General features: G+C 47.2%; 1 protein-coding gene across 1 annotated transcript in view; it reads left to right on the top strand.

The window, feature by feature from the left end:
• The window catches only part of MYO18B (myosin XVIIIB), a 256,494-nt gene that overhangs the window by 147,996 nt on the left and 92,451 nt on the right, over positions 1–16,047 (top strand). Inside the window, 2 exon segments of the mRNA XM_055323213.1 lie at positions 2,502–2,606; positions 9,829–9,981. Coding sequence (XP_055179188.1) covers positions 2,502–2,606; positions 9,829–9,981 — 258 coding nt within the window.

Raw genomic sequence — 16,047 nt, 5'->3', positions numbered from 1 at the left:
CCCATTCTTCACCCCCAGTGGTTGATGCTACTGCATCTGTCCTGTTCTTCAAATATTCCTTTTGGGGTCCCATTCAAGCTCAGTCCCTCTGGGGCTTCACATGGATCATTCTAAGGAAGCAGGTGCATTCCTTCCCAAATTCCCCAGGGTTGGAAAGAAAGAGTCAATGATTTTGGACTCATCCCGATCTGAGTGTCCCCGAGTTAAGTCTCAGAACCTCCCCAAGACTCCTATGAAATAGGAGCAGGGATAGAAAATGTTTTGCCTTCCTGTGCTATTGTGAAGGTGAGATAAAAGAATAAGAAGTGCCTTGTAAACTGTAAAGTACCGGGAGTTAGCATGGAGGGGCCAGTTTCTGCTTCTTTTCCATTCTTACATATCTGGGAGAAATGAACAGGATTCTTTGAATACCCAGTGGGCACCATGCACCAGGCTTGGGTCTTGATGTCCACCAGCATCTTTGCTCTTCTGAAGAACTCTGTAAAGTTTGTTGTCCTGGTTCACAGATGAGGAAACCAGAGTTCAAGGGGTGAAGTGAGTTGCCCAAAGTTACCCAGCCGGGAAGTAGCCAAGGTAGGACTTGAACTTAGGTGTGTCTCACTCCAAAGCCCAGTCTCTTAACGAAAACAGTAGACTTAAATTCTTTTTCTTTTGCAAATGTTTGGGAAGCATTGACAGAAGTCAGCATTGGGCAATGCTCTACCCTTTAGCTTCCCATAAGGGAATTTGCCAAAGGCTCTGATAAGTCTTGCATTCAACAACCTCTTAACTCAGTCGTTCCCACACTCATTCCAGCGTGGACTTTCCTCAGTCCTCCACCTGCATACCCATCACCCTCCAGAAAACTTTGGCTTGCTTGATACAGACTTTTTATTCTTTTGTGTATTTTTCAAAATGGATCTTAGCTTTGCCAGTCTTCACACTAAAAGCACATATGAGCAGAGGGCCTTGTGTCTCTCACTCTTGAAAGAAAGTTTTGAAATGAACTTGCTTTCTCCATAAGTGACCATCAATCAGTACTTTCTTTTTGCCCTCTATGGGTCAGGAGATGGAAGCCCCCAGTCCCCGCCCACGTGCCCTCCCGTGAAGGTTGCACACTTTCTGGTGCATTGTAGAAGTGCCTCAAAGCATCATGAGTGCCCTGAGCCGGGGCTCCGATGAGGTGGAGATGTGACCCAGGCCCTCCTGAGGCTTTTCTGTGGATAGATTTACAAAGGGGGAGCATGAGGTCAGAGAAAGGTGTTTTTCTCCTGATGACAGATGCTTCCCTGGACCTCACATCTAGTGCCCGCTCTGCTCTGTCTGTCTCTTGCTGTGGCAGGAAATCAATTGCTTTAGCCACCGGGGTGGGAATGCTGATGGCTGTCCAGGGTGACAGAAGAACTGGGGCCAGAGGGTGGAACAGTAATTGCTCTTAGCAGCAACTGATTTAGGAGTGTGTGTCTTAGAACTTCTCTCGGACTCAGTTTGCCCACCAGGGCAATAGGGTCATTGATCCAGCTTGGAAAGAGAGGGCGAAGGGTGGGCAAGATAGCATATAGGAGAGAGGCTGGCGGGGAAGAGGGTGTGCAGAGCGGTTGTCGCGTGGTATTCACGTTAGTGGAGAACACCTGCCTCTGCTGGGTGAGTAGAGAAATCAGAGCCAGATGTAAATGAAATGAGTTGCTCAGATCCAAATGTCTTAGTCTGTTTGGACTGCTATAATGAATCATCATAGATTGGGGGCTTAAATGACATACATTTACTTCTTGCAGTTCTGGAGGTTGTTTGTGAAGTCCAGGATCAGGGTGCCAGCAGATTGGGCATCTGGTGAGGGACCTTCTTCCTGGCTTGCAGACAAACTGGCCTTGTGAGGTCTCTGCTGTCTCTTCTTATAAGGGCACTGACCCCAGCGTGGGGCTCTACCCTCCTGGCCTTATCTGAACCCCATTATTTCCCAAAGGCTGCATCTTCAAATAATACTGCCTGGGGGATTTAGAAGGTTGACATAGGAATTTTGGAGAGACCTGAACATGTAGTCCACAACACTGACTAATTGCAAATGCAAACTAAAAAAAAAAAAAAAAAAAAAAAAAAAGGATCCTTCTATTTGAGAAAGAAGGTGGATGCATTTTAACATATTGAGTAAATGTGGCCCAGAGCCTTAAAAGTCAGAGTGCCAAGATTTTGCCAATATTCAAGCAAGGTCATGGCATAGGAAGGAAACAGCTGGTAGGGAATGGGTAGGGAACTGGGGGCAAGGGCTTCATGGTGAGTGGCAGGGAGCTTGCCATCACAGACCAGCTCTCCTTATAATTGTGGGGCTCCCAAGCTTTTAGGCTCCTGAATTCTCCGACAGAGACGCCTTCCCTCCTAATCACTAGGGCGGCCTTCGTGGGACGGGGCTAAGGGACTGCCAGCTTCCCAGTCGCCCCCTCCTCCAGACAGTCTCCCTGCCTTGTGGGCTTTGTCCGGATGGAGCTCATTTATCCTACTTTTGCATCTGCCCTTTCGGCCCGCAGCTCCGCCAGCTGGAAATGCAGCTGGAACAAGAATACGAGGAGAAGCAGATGGTCCTCCATGAGAAGCAGGATTTGGAAGGCTTGATTGGAACCCTCTGTGATCAGGTAAGAGGAAATCATCAGCAGGCCTTCCAGAGAACACATTCCCTGCCTCCAGGCCCTGTTAAGAGAAATGGATTCAAGGTGGGGGGTGGGGAGGGCAGCTCAATAAGTCTTCAGGAAAACTCAGAGGCTGGTCATTTCAGCTAACCTCCACTTGCTCTTCCTAAATGCCCTCTTGCCCATCAATTCTGGCCCTGTCCACATGCACTGGGTCTTCAAAGGACACCTTTTGGGGGGGGGGGTCCACACACAGCAGGGTTCTTGGAAGGGCCATGAGAAAAAACAGAGGAAGCCTGGCCAGCAGGGACAGATGAGGTCGCCTTGCCTTCAGCAGCTGTCAGGGCGGGAGGATAGGCAGCCTAGCCCTTGGCTTAAGGGGATGAATGCGAATGGCTGCTGTGTTTGCAGCTGGCCTCGTGAGAATAAGACTTTTGTTAGAGGCAACCAGGCTCAGAGTCAAGCACATGTAGCTTGAAACCCTAGCTAGGGGAGGTGGGGTGGGGGACACCTGGGTGGTTCAGTGGTTGAGCGTCTGCCTTCGGCTCAGGGCCTAATCCCAAACCCTGGGATTAAAAAAGAAAGAAAAAGAAAAGGAAAAAGAAACCCTAGCTGGGGAGCAGCCCGGGTGGTGCAGCGGTTTGGTGCTGCCTGCAGCCTGGGGTGTGATCCTGGAGACCCTGGATCAAGTCCCACATCGGGCTCCCTGCATGGAGCCTGCTTTTCCCTCTGCCTGTGTCTCTGCCTCTCTCTCTGTGTGTCTATGAATAAATAAATAAATAAAATCTTTTTAAAAAAAAGAAGAAGAAGAAGAAGCCCTAGCTGGGGCCGCTTCTGTGTCTTTATGGCTTTATGGCTTTGGGTGAACTAATGAACCCCTCTGAGCTTCTGGAGGGCAGAGCCTTGTGTGTGTGGGGGCGTGCCATGGTGGTATACCAAGGTTCTCGACTGTGGCCCTGTGGACATTTCAAACCATGCCATCCTTGGCTGTAGGGATGCTGTCCCATGCACTGTGGGACGTCAAGCAGCATCCCTGGCCTCCATCTACTAAATGCCAGCAGCAGACCATCCCTCTTTCATTGTAACAACCAGAAATACCTGCAAACATGACCAAATGTCCCTTGAGCACAAAATCCACCTACCCCTTTGAAAAAAAAAAATCCACAGCTGTAAATAAGGCAGGCAGCAGAGCACAGCGCCAGCTCCTGATTTCCCAGTTGGGGAGAATCACTCCTCTATTGCCCCATATTACTTGCCCTGCCTGTACTGCCTCTGCATGAAGCCCGGCTTTCGGAGAGAGATGCCTGTGGCTTCTGTGATTTCTTTTCAAGTATCACAGGAGTGTATTTTAATGTCTTTGCTTAATGGGCATTCAGTGTCTTTTAATTAGCAATGATCTCACTGTCAATAACCAGAGTTACTCTTTCTGGTCACAAAGGAATGTGGGCCCCTCTTCAAACGGTCATGTAGGGCAGCCAGGCCTTAGACAAATAGGTGCTCATTGTGCATTTTTAAAAGATTTTATTTATTTATTTGACAAAGAGAGAGAGAGAAAGAGAAACAGCATAGGCACAGGGAGCAGAAGGAGAGGGAGAAGCAGGCTTCCCACCGAACAGGAAGCCCATGTAGGGTTCAATCCCAGGACCCCGGGATCACAACCTGAGGCAAAGGCAGACACTTTAGCTAACTGAGCCACCCAGGAGCCCCTGTATTTTTTTTAATTGATCGAGTGAGTCCTGGGGCAGGACCACCATAGCACTGAATGTCAGGGTTGGAAGCTAAGGAATCGACAGAAAAGCTTTAGCATCTTCCTGCTCTGAATTTTCTAGTGTCTCAGCCAAGCCAACCCGGCCAGTGAGTGCAGAGCCATTGGGGTTACTCTTTCTTTAGCATTCGTGCAAGAGAGCCCAGCCCAATATTTGATTCTAGAATGATAGCAGGAAATCACTGGGAGAAGGTGGCATTCTATTCAGCATGGTCCACTGAAGGAGACAAAGTAGGTAATTCAGTAAAGAAAGGTTTTTTTAATAGATGTTGCTGAAATGAAACATTTTCTGTGCAAACGGAAGGTGACTAGAAATGAATAAAATGCTAATTTGGTGTTAGTCACTAAGCTGGAACCCTTAAATAAATGATCGCATTTGGTAATTTTCTAAAGTTTTATTAAGATGTTTGCCAAACACATGAAAGAGTACAATGAATAATAGAATCAGTGCTTATGCACCAAGCACCCAGGGTTCACATAAATTAAAATTTTGCCGTTTCAGATTCAGATATTTTTAAGGAAAACACACTTCAGAAACAGTTGGTAGCCTCTGTGGTTTCCATTCTTAAAGCTCCTCCTCCTCTCTCCTTCCTCCTTCCTTCTTCCTTGCCTCCTAGAGGAGACTATCATCCTATGGTTGGAGTATGGAATTCCCTGGTATATGTGTTTAAACTTTAACCACTTACAGTAATATGATTCTGCAATTTGTTGCTTTCACCATGTTTGTGAGACCAGTCAGTCCATGATAATACGTGTAGCTCTAATTCATTCATCTTAACTGCTACACAGTATTATTTTTATTTGTAATTCCATTCTTCCACTGGTGGATATTCAGTTGTTTCTGTCCTAAGACACAAAACTACAGTGCCTATTCTTACATACATCTCACTGTGCACGTGAGCAATAGTTTCTCCAAGGGAACTCCACGTTTCTCCATGTTTTGAGATATTTTTGGGTGCACCTAATTTTATTATTGTTTCATTTACTTAGCAGATTGTTCCTTTGATTATTATGTGGTCTGTCTTTTCTCCATGAATGATTTTTGCCTTATTTTATTTTGCTTGATTTCTTTTAGTTAGTTTGGCTGCAAGACCTTTTTAAATTCCTTCATGTTCAATTCTTCCAAGTGTCTCTGTGTGTGTGTGAATATGTTTTGTTTAATTCAGCATTTCAGTCTCAAATTTTTTATAGGAGATTCTAATTCATTCACATTTATTGGAATGACTGATATATGTGGAGTTATTTCTATTCTCTTATTTTTTTAAAGATTTTATTTATTCATGAGGGACACATAGAGAGAGGCAGAGACATAGGCAGAAGGAGAAGCAGGCTTCTCTTGGGGAGCCCAATATGTGACTCAATCCTGGGACTCTGAGACCACCCCTGAACCAAAGGCAGATGCTCAACCACTGAGCAATCCAGCTGTCCCTCTATTCTTTTATTTTGTGTTTAATATTTGCTGTCTTATTGTCTCCTTTCTTTGCTTCTTCTTTTATTCCTTTCTTGCTTTTGAAGTTTTTTTTATATTAAAGATTTTATTTATATATTTATTTATTTGAAAGAGAGCAAGCTGGGGGAGGAGCAGAGGGAGAGAGAGAGAATCTCAGACTCCAAGCTGAGCACAGAGCCCAATGTCAGGCTCTATCCCAAACCCTGAGATCATAACCTAAGCCAAAACTAAGAGTTGGATGCTTAACCTACTGAGCCACCAGCGCCTTGTAGATAACTATTTGATTGTAATTTTTTCTAACATACTCTATTTGTTTGTTATTATTAGTGCCTTCTTATAAATAATAGAATTGAGGCTCAAAGGCTAAAACAAATTGTTCAAGATCATATAGCTTGTAAGTGGCCTAAGCAGACTTGAAATGAAGTCTGTATTATTTGAAAGCCAGTATTTTTAAAATCTAGCACTATGCTGCTTAAAAATGATTAAGGTCCAGTTAATTAAAAGAAACCTTTAGTTGCCCATGTTGATTTTTTCAGAATGTTATCCATTCTCTTGCCTAGCCTCAATTTCCCCATCTGTAAAGTGGCTGATTATCCCTACCAGCATTTCCAGCTTATATTTTTTAAGTGCTCAACAGACATTTAACAACTGCCCCAGGCAATTTGGCTTTGTGATTAATGTTGAAACAATTGAGATTTGAATATAGTTTCCCACAACAACACTAAACATCATTTAGATTTATTGGTTAATTATTCACCAGCTTTATCCAAATTTGAATCTCTGTGCTACAGAATGTGAACTTGCAGAATGACATTTATTTCCCATTAACCTAATGAGCTCTCCCTCTCTCTCTCTTTTTTTGCTCTCCTCTCTTGTTGCAATTCATTATGAAGGGGAGGGTGATGTGGTCTGAGATTTTTTTTTTAAGATTTTATTTATTTATTCATAGACACAGAGAGAGAGGCAGAGACACAGGCAGAGGGAGAAGCAGGCTCCACACAGGGAGCCTGATGTGGGACTCGATCCCGGGTCTCCAGGATCACACCCCAGGCTGCAAGCGGCGCCAAACCGCTGCGCCACCAGGGCTGCCCTGGTCTGAGATTTTTGTTGTAAGTTTTGTTTGCAAACATCCCACTGGAAAGGAGGCAGAGTGGCAGCATTTTCAGGGTCTTCTGAGCCGTGGTCAGCACGAACATCAGGGGATGCCCCTGATGCCAACCTGCCCTGCAGGAGACTGAATGCTCCTTATACTCTGGGATGAGTAAAGAGCAAGAACAGATAGAAAATAAGAAAGATGCCAAGTATGCTGCTTGAATGCAATCGTGGTGAAGAACCTGGGCTCAGTTAGTGAATCAGGATTCAGGTTCCCCTAGGTGCTACGGTGCAATGGTTAGAGACTTGCATTCTAATGCTGGGCTGTCCGGGGTTCAAATCCCCCCTGCAGAGCCACACCAGAACCTTGAGAAGATTCCTTACTCTACTAATTGCATCAGCTATACCTCCATTTTCCCATGACGGTACATGAGTCTCACATCGCTCACAAGACGTGAGCTAGCCCCAGGTGACTTCTCTTGCTCTACGACCTACTCCACCTCGTGTTTTATGCCCTCATGCTAATCACCTGGAACCAGATATACGAGACTTTCTCAGCTCTCTGTCTTTGCTCCCGGTGTGGCTTCTTCCTGGAATGCCCTTCCCTGTACCTCACCTGGCTCCCACTTACGTAGGCCTCTTTCTGATCCCATCTCAGCCGCAGCTGACTGACGCTCCTCTGTACTTCCACAACACTTTCTCTTAGACGAAGGAGCAAAACCTACCTCTGTTATCATACATTGCACTGAAATTACCTTTTTCTGATCAGGGCAGCTGGATTTCTTTTTCTTTTCTTTTCTTTTCTTCTTTTTTCTTTTCTTTCTTTCTTTAAAGATTATTTATTTATTTATTCATGAGCGACACACACACACACAGAGAGAGAGAGGCAGAGACATGGGCAGAGGGAGAAGCAGGACTTGATCCCAGGACCCCGAGATCATGCCCTGAGCTAAAGGCCGATGCTCAACTGCTGAGCCACCCAGGTACCCCTGGACAGCTGGATTTCTATCTTAACTCTGCCACTTACTACCTGTGTGATCTTGGGCCACTTACTTCTCCCCCTATAGGCTTCAGCTTCATCTTCTGCAAAATGGGAACTGTAATAACTACACACCTCATAGATTCTCCAAGAGGTCCAAACAGGTTAACTCCCATAAAGTGTTTAGAACAGTGTCTGACACTTAGGAAGCTCTCTATAAATGTTAGCTATTTCTGCTTTTATAAAGGCAATAAAAATAATAATAATGTCTATTTTTAAGAGACGGTCACAGGAGTTAAGGCAATAACATGTGACAAAGGGCCTGGAACCATGCCTGGTTCTGATCTTAGCTCGGCAGGTGAGATTATATAACATAATCATTATGAATATATATATATATATATGACCAGTATTTGAAACTTAACAAAGCAATACATCTGAGAACAAAAAGGCTAGATTTGAAGAACCAACGCATGTTTGAAAGAATCCAAAACTGGGAGCAGAGAAATAGTAATGCAAAATCTAGAGGAGTGCATTCTAGGTCATCAGACAATACTCATAATTCTTTATATTTGTAAAGCGCTTGACAGCATACAAAGTGCTTTCTGATCCATTATCATGCCTGATCCTTGTCTTATCTCAACATGGAGGATAGAGTTTTTATTTTTATTTTTTTTCCCTTATATTTATAGACGAGGAGCCTCGGGTTCAGAGCGGTGGCGTGATTCAGCCATACTTCCCGCTGCCAGCAAATGGCCCCAGGGTTTAAAACCTGGGCCACCCTGTTCCAACCCCCACCTTCTTTCTAGAATATTCTGGCATTGTGAGCATCCCAGGAAATGGTTCTGTAGAGGCAAAGGTATCCAGGTGTGTAGAATTTGGTTTCCCACAAACACCTCTGCTGCATTTTCTTGAAAACTCCGCATCTGATTGATCGGTCCTCATTCTTTCCTCCGGTCTTCTAAAGAGGGGGGCTGTTAGTTTCTTTGCGAGTTTCAGAGATGCTCAGACAGTGTTTTTCCCATCAGCACCATTTCTGGGGGAGACAGCGGACCGTCAGTGTTTCGGGTCCAGCCTCAGGTAATCCTGCACCTGCCTCCATTCATCTCAGCCTGTACTGTCGACCACTGGGAGTTGTCGCCCCCCTGACACCAAGTCCAGGATGTGGTTTCTGCAGGAGCCACTGGAAAGCTGCCCACTTGAAGGGGCAGGACATTCAGGATTCTGGGGGAAGGAATGTGCTCGCTTCTGGGTAACATCCCTTTGCAGAAAATGACCTTGTGCCTTAACCTGGCAAAGGAGACCAGCGCAAAGGACAAAAAACTCGATTTAGACCAGCAAAAGCAGCACAGCTATTTTTAATACTATTTACTGAGGTGTAACATGCATGCGGGGAAGCACGGTGTACCCCACCTGCACAGCTCAATGAATTTTCATAAACTCAGAGACAGAGCACCTACAGGAATAGCATTAACAGCCAGTGGGGAGTTAGCTCTCTTGCCCTAGCTAGTCTCAGCCCCAGTAACTGCTGTCCTCACTTCTGTCACCAGAGGGCCTCACCTGACCCCTAGGCCCTGATGAGGTGAGGAGAGGCCTTATTGATGACTTGGGTGCAAAAGATGAGAGCTGGTGACTTTGATGCTTGCAGGCTGTGAAAGCAGCAAGGAGCACAGCTCAGATTCTCGTGCCTTTATCATGAGTCAGGCCTGCAGCTAAACAGCTGCTTACTTCCCATAGCAGCCCTGTGTGGTTGGTGCCGTTCCCATTTTGCAGATGTGGAAGGTGAGGCTTGGGGAGAGGAGAAGGGTCTTGTCCAAGGTCCCACAGTGTGAGAGGCAGAGGCAGGATCTGAGACCAGGCAAGCCTGCTTCCAGAGAACTTGGAGCCTGTCTGTCCACTACTCTACCATCTTAGCTCACCAGAGCCTTCCCTTGGCTTCCAGATTGGCCATCGAGACTTTGATGTGGAGAAGCGTCTTCGGAGGGACCTCAAAAGGACTCATGCACTGCTGTCAGATGTGCAGCTCCTTCTGGGGAGCATGGAGGATGGCAAGACATCGGTCAGCAAGGAGGAGCTGGAGAAAGTGCACAGCCAGGTGGGTGTCATGGGGTTCCTTTAGGACCAGGCTGGGGAGGATGCTGCAGCCAGCCAGGGACAGTGGCTCTCTGTCCCAGGTATGGCTGTGGCCACAGCAGTGACCTCCGACTTTCCTAGACCTGCATGAAGATGGGAGACACTGAGGGGCTGGCTGGGCAGGTCACATGGAGGTGGAGGATGAGGAGGATGGGTTTATAAATGACCGATGAGCCCAGTTCCCTTCTTCAGGGGTGAGATAGAATGCATCTCAAGGACATGGGCAGACCAGGGGCCTGAGGCAGAACGGCTGGGTGCAGCACATGCGTGTGGGTGCGTGCATGTGTATGTGGTCGCTGGGGATGAAACCACCAGTGATCGTGCTAATACAGCAAAGCTCGCACAACCACCACCACCGACAGTGCCGATTAGAATGGTAATGAGTTAACTTTGGCTGTCATCTGCCAGAGTGCCCACCGTGTACCAATTATACCATGCAGGATGGCACATCATCTCCAGTTCCCAAAGGAGGTGGCAAAGAGGGGACGAGACCCACCCAAAGTCACATAGCTAGAAAGTGTCCAAGCTGGGATTCGAACTCAGGGCTCCACCCTCCCTGGCAGTCCTCAGAGAAGGACTGGAGACAGATGGGCAGTGAGACCAGGCAGAGGCCAGAGACCTCGGGGGGTGGGACAGGCTTGGGCTGTGCCAAGTGCAGATGGCATGGCCCGGGGTGGTAGGTGTTGAGAGATGTGAGGGCCAGATCTCACACTGGAGTGGTGGGGGGCTTGGGGAGAAAGGTCCCAGAGCAGGGACGCAGGACTGGCTACCCAACCCCACAGGGAGCTGGAATGAGGCATGGATGCTCAGAGCCCCACTGGGGGTGTTGCGCCCCTGCTTTTGATGCATGCACCCACGCGTCCTGTGGGTAAACCATTTGTGCTGAAGCCAGGTGTGGGGAGCTGGAAGGCATTTCCTGCTGCCTTCACCACCTCACCATCTCAGGCTCTTGCCCTCCTTTCTTCTTCCTTCTCTGGCCTTCTATCACATGGCCTTAGCCCTGCCATCCCCAGAAGCTCAGATGGGTTATCCGTATTTTTTGGACTCTCAGGCAAAACTATATACTTCCTGATAGCAGGACTATGCTTTATTTGTGTCTGATGTTGCCTGTCCAGTCCACCGCATGTAATAAATACTGAATAAATGTCAATGGACTCATTCACCTAATGAGGAAACCAGGGTACAGAGAGGGTGAGAGATTTGCCTGAGGTCACACAGCCAGTTAAAGGCAAAGCTGGGCCTTGAACCCACATTCCCTGACCCCAAAACCAGTGCTCTTCTCTCTTCCTTCTGGAGCTCATGAGGGTCAGCGGGTTCCCAGGCAAGCAGTGAGAGGCAGCAGAGTCTAGCTCCAGGTCTTAGAAACTGGATCTAGAGCCTTCTACACGTCCTGTCCCTGCATCAGTTTCCCATCTGTAAAATGAAAGGTTTCACGTAGAGATTATTAGCTACAGGAGAACCTCCCCCTGCCCCCAACCACAGGTTTTTTTCTAAACTAATTTTTAGGCTTAATTCAGATTTCATTAGTTTCTCTGTTGTCTTTTGTGCGTGCCCAGTCTCCTCTGGTCTGGGACAGTTTCCCAGTCCTACCTTGCTTTTCACGACCTTGACAGTTTTGAGGAGTCTTGGCCAGGTATCCTGTAAAGTGTCCCTCCAATCTGGGTTTGTGCGATGCTTTTCTCATGATTGGACTGGGTTGGTGGGTTTTTGGAGAGAATACCCCACAGGCACAATGCTGTTAAACGAGACCACACGGAAGGGCTCTACTCTCTCAAAAATTCTAGGATTTTTAGCAGTTCCTTTGTTTAGCAACCATGCTTGGCTAGTGTGACCAACCATCCCGGCTTGTCCTTGATTGTCCTGGTTTTAGGGCTGAAAGTCCCCTGTCCTGGGCAAGCCCCAGACAAACCAGGACAGTTGGTCACTCTATTCTCTCCATGGCCAGGTCAGAAAACCAGAATCACCTGGGCTTCAATGTGTCACCTCACTCAATCCTCATACCCTCTCCTACCCCTGAGGCAGGGGAAGTGATATTGTGCCCACCTCACGGATGGGGAAATTCTGTTGAGAAATGGAAAGTGGTATGCCCAAGGCAGCACAGCAGCTGAGTGGCAGGGCTGGGATTCATATCCAGCTCATGATTCTAATTGTAGGATCTAGGGGTTCTTTTGCCTGCCTGTTTGGCTGTCCACATGGGTGGCCTTTTGACTTGCCTCAAGTGGGCAGAGATAGCTGAGCACTTGGCCAGACCTCTTGGGTTCGCGCAGCCTCTTTGTCAGGGGGCCGTGAGCTCTTCACCTCCCCCACAAATACTCCTAAAGCCACAGCCACCCAGCATCCCCCTCCCTACAGGTGATTGTTCTTGAAAAAGAACCAGGATGGTTTTGTGCCTCCTTCTTCTTCCTTTTTTAAGTATTCATGAGAAACCTTCCTCTGCAGGGTTAAAATGTGTGTTCTTGAAAAATAGTGGTATTTAATGAAGGCGCCTCGAGCTGAATCAAAGAGCTTCATTCTTCTGAAAGTCCTTCTTCCTCATCTCTGCATCCGGCTCCTATCAAAGGGAATTCACAGCCTTGGCTTTCTGTTGCTGTTGTCATGGAAATCATTATAAGGATGGGATCGTGTAGACCAGGGGTCAGGCTACAGTTGCTTTGGCTCCCAGTACACGTGTCCCGGATGCTGGTGTCAGAGCTAATCAAATAGAGTGGTGATGACATTGGGCATCACTGTGTTTCCCCTCCCAGGAAAGGTATTTGTCCTTTACCTGAAGGCTCAGAGGGACAGAGGCAGGGCGAGCAGATGGGAGGGGGAACAGAGAGGGAGCTAACTTTGTTGTTGACTGGGCCGGGAGTGCTGGGTCTGGCCCTGGGCAACTTCCTTCCTTTCCTTCCTTTCTCCCTTCCTTCCTTCCTCCCTCCCTCCCTCCCTCCCTCCCTTCCTCCCTCCCTTCCTTCCTTCTTTCCTGATTTATGCAGCACCTACTGTGTGTCAGGTGATATGCTCCATCTAGGTGTACAATGGTTACATAGGTACCCTTCCTCGTGAAACTTAATCCTGATGTGATGGCAAAGAATGTTGGCATCCACAGCTTTCAGACATGCATTGCTGTGTGCCCTTGGATAAGTTACTTGACTTCTCAGAGATGGTTTCTTTATTAGTTAAATGAGTCAAACAGAAATACCCACCTCCTGCAGTTATGTTAAGGATTAGCTAAATACTGCAATTACTGCTGCCACCAGAACATCTACAAGTCCCATAACCTTCAAACCAGCCCCAAGTTTGTCCCTCCCTACTAGCCAGCTCCATCAACACTTAACCCAGATATCATTTTGTCCAGACTGGAAGGGTCCATTGACTCCTAAGGGCATCGTTGTCCCCTGCATCCATTCTCAGCACAGAGGAGCAATCCTCTAAACTGTGAATCAGATTATGTCACTCTCTGCTCAAAACCTCCCAATGGCTTTGCATGACCCTTGAAATAAAATCCAGACCTCCCAGGTTCTACATGTTCAGGTCCCCACCTGCTTCTCCTTCTCCCAGGGTGAGAATTTACCTGACCACCCAAGCTACATGAGACCCCTTGCAAGTCCCTATTTCAGAACCTTATTTATTTCCCTTAATACTCATATTGAGGTGTGGGATGTTTTCCACTTATTTGTGTCATTGTTTGCTTAGTCTTCTTTGCAACTTGGTTGGTATAATATGGGTCCTGTTAACATTTGTCAAGCACCTACTATGTACCAGGCTTTTCCTTGGTATCTTGGGATTCCCAAACTTGCTGTACATCAGATTACTTAAGCAACATTTTAAAATCACAGATTCCAGTTCCCACCCCCAATAATCTTTTCTTTGTTTTTCTTCATGAAGTCTGGGTTGGCACTTGATATCCTCCATTTTAAACCATCCTTATTGGAGGATTCGGATGCTGGTCTGAGGACCAGCACGTGGGAGTCATGGGCCTCATTTATCTCTCAAAACTCCCTTTCAAGTTCAGCGGTCAGGTGTCCATTTTGCAGGCGAGAAAACTGACAGCGAATTTGTATTAGTGTGACAGATCTTCGTTTGGCTGTTTTTAAATTAATTACACTTGAGTCAAGAGGACTGGATCTGGCACTTGCTAATCTTGTGACCTTGGACATGCAACGTGACCACCCCAAGACTTTTTCTCAAAGTGGAACGTTTTCATTCACTCGATGGTCCAGTGTGTGGAGGGGTTGCTGATGAGGTCAAGCCAGCGAGGCTCTTCAGAAAAAGTGAACACACACCCTGCAGCCCTTACAGCTCGCTAACTATGGTGCCAGACAATCCAGAGAAAGGTTTCCTCTCTCAGGGCACAGATGAGGAAATTGTTTGAATATACCTGTTAAAGAACTACTTGCATTCAGCAGATACTGACTTGGTCTCCACTCTGGGACAGATTGGAGGCCAGGCTGCAGGGATAAGAAGAAGACCATACAGCCCCTTCCCTTGAGGGACTCCCAGTCTGCAAGAGGCAGAGCAAGGAGCAGCCACTTGCCAAGCAGAGGGATAAGCTCCTTACCGGAGGAATGGTAGGCAGGCAGGGGGTGGGAGGTGGGGGGTTAGCTAAAGAGGATGCCCTTAGCTTAGCTGTGGGAGGGGGGCTGGTGGCTTCAGCTGTCTCTTTATGGAAATGGATTGCTGGCTAGGGGAGGGAGCAGCAGAGCATAAAGGGATGGAGGCACGTGGAGACAGGGAACTATTCCTCTTGACAGTGGTGTTGCTGGAGTATCAAGTGTAGGTGGCGGGGGATGAGAGCGGAGAGGGTAATGTTGGGAGTTGAGACTGGAGTTGGCTCATGATTGGTTTGGTGATGAGGAGCCATGGAGAGTTACAGAGCGGAGATGGACGTAATCAGAAGTGCTTGTAAGAAATGGCAGGACTCCAGGTCCTGGCCAAAGCACTGATGTGCCGTGTGCCAGGCTCAACCAGCAGCATGGGAGAGGTCCCTTAGACAGAGTATCTTCCAGAATCTCTAAATAACTGCCTTAAGGACAGGCATCTTCTCCACCCATTGCCCCACCATCTAGAACCCTAAGATCACTATTTGGCTCATTCCACCCAGTTTCCCTCCATCGGGAGCTTTGGCTATATCTCAGGTAACACCTGAAGGTTAAGACTCTTGTAATAAAATCAGGAAGACCCCTCGAGGGAGCGTAGAACCTTCTTGGGTCCCAATCCTGCCTCTGCTACCTAATTAGCTGTGTGATTTTGAGCAAACCACCCTGCCTTTCGGCCTCCTTTTTCTCACCGAAAAAAGGGGCACGATATTCCCTGTTATGGGGCTGGTCAGAAGAACACGAGACCATGGATTCGAGTGAATTCTCTAGATTAAAAACTATAAGACAAAAAAACAAAAACAAAAAACCAATAAGACAATGATTTTTTTAAATGAGGAGCTCCCTGCTGGCTTCCTCGTCCCAGACGAGGTGCTGGCTGCATGAAGACTGGTTTCTGGGCACACAATTTTATAAGACCTTGTAGAACAGGTAGGCGAGGCAGTGTGTGGGGTTGTCCTGTTGACACCTGTTCTTTAGGAGCCAATTACTAATTAATTCCCATGGAATGTTTCCACTGGAAACAAACTAATCTGGAGACAGAAGCAATCTCAACAACCAAGATATATAATTGAGATAATCGCCATGTATAAATAACATCTGTGAGGAGCAGATGCTGGCACCTGGCTCCGACGAGAACATCGAAGAGGATGTCCTCTCTGGGGCGGTGGTTGCTTTTTTTGTTTTGTTTTTTCTTAGTTGGATTCATGCCCTTGACCTTTGTTTCTTCCCCAAAGGAAATGTGGTTTTGCGTTTTTCAGGTGGAGACCCCCGTTCCCCTCACCAGCTCTCGTGTTTACTGAAATCATGCGGGGGGCTGCTGAGCACAAAGCTGTCACCAAGTCTCAATCATTGTACCCCTAAACAGCTCTTAAGTCTGTCCCTCCTGTCCTCCCCCCATGTCACCCACCACTCGTAACTCTCATTTGGGGTTCTCTCACATCTCTGGTCTC

Source organism: Nyctereutes procyonoides, unplaced genomic scaffold, assembly GCF_905146905.1.
Source record: "Nyctereutes procyonoides isolate TBG_1078 unplaced genomic scaffold, NYPRO_anot_genome, whole genome shotgun sequence".
NCBI classification, from domain to species: Eukaryota; Metazoa; Chordata; class Mammalia; order Carnivora; family Canidae; genus Nyctereutes; species Nyctereutes procyonoides.
This window is presented reverse-complemented; position numbering and strand designations above follow the sequence as displayed.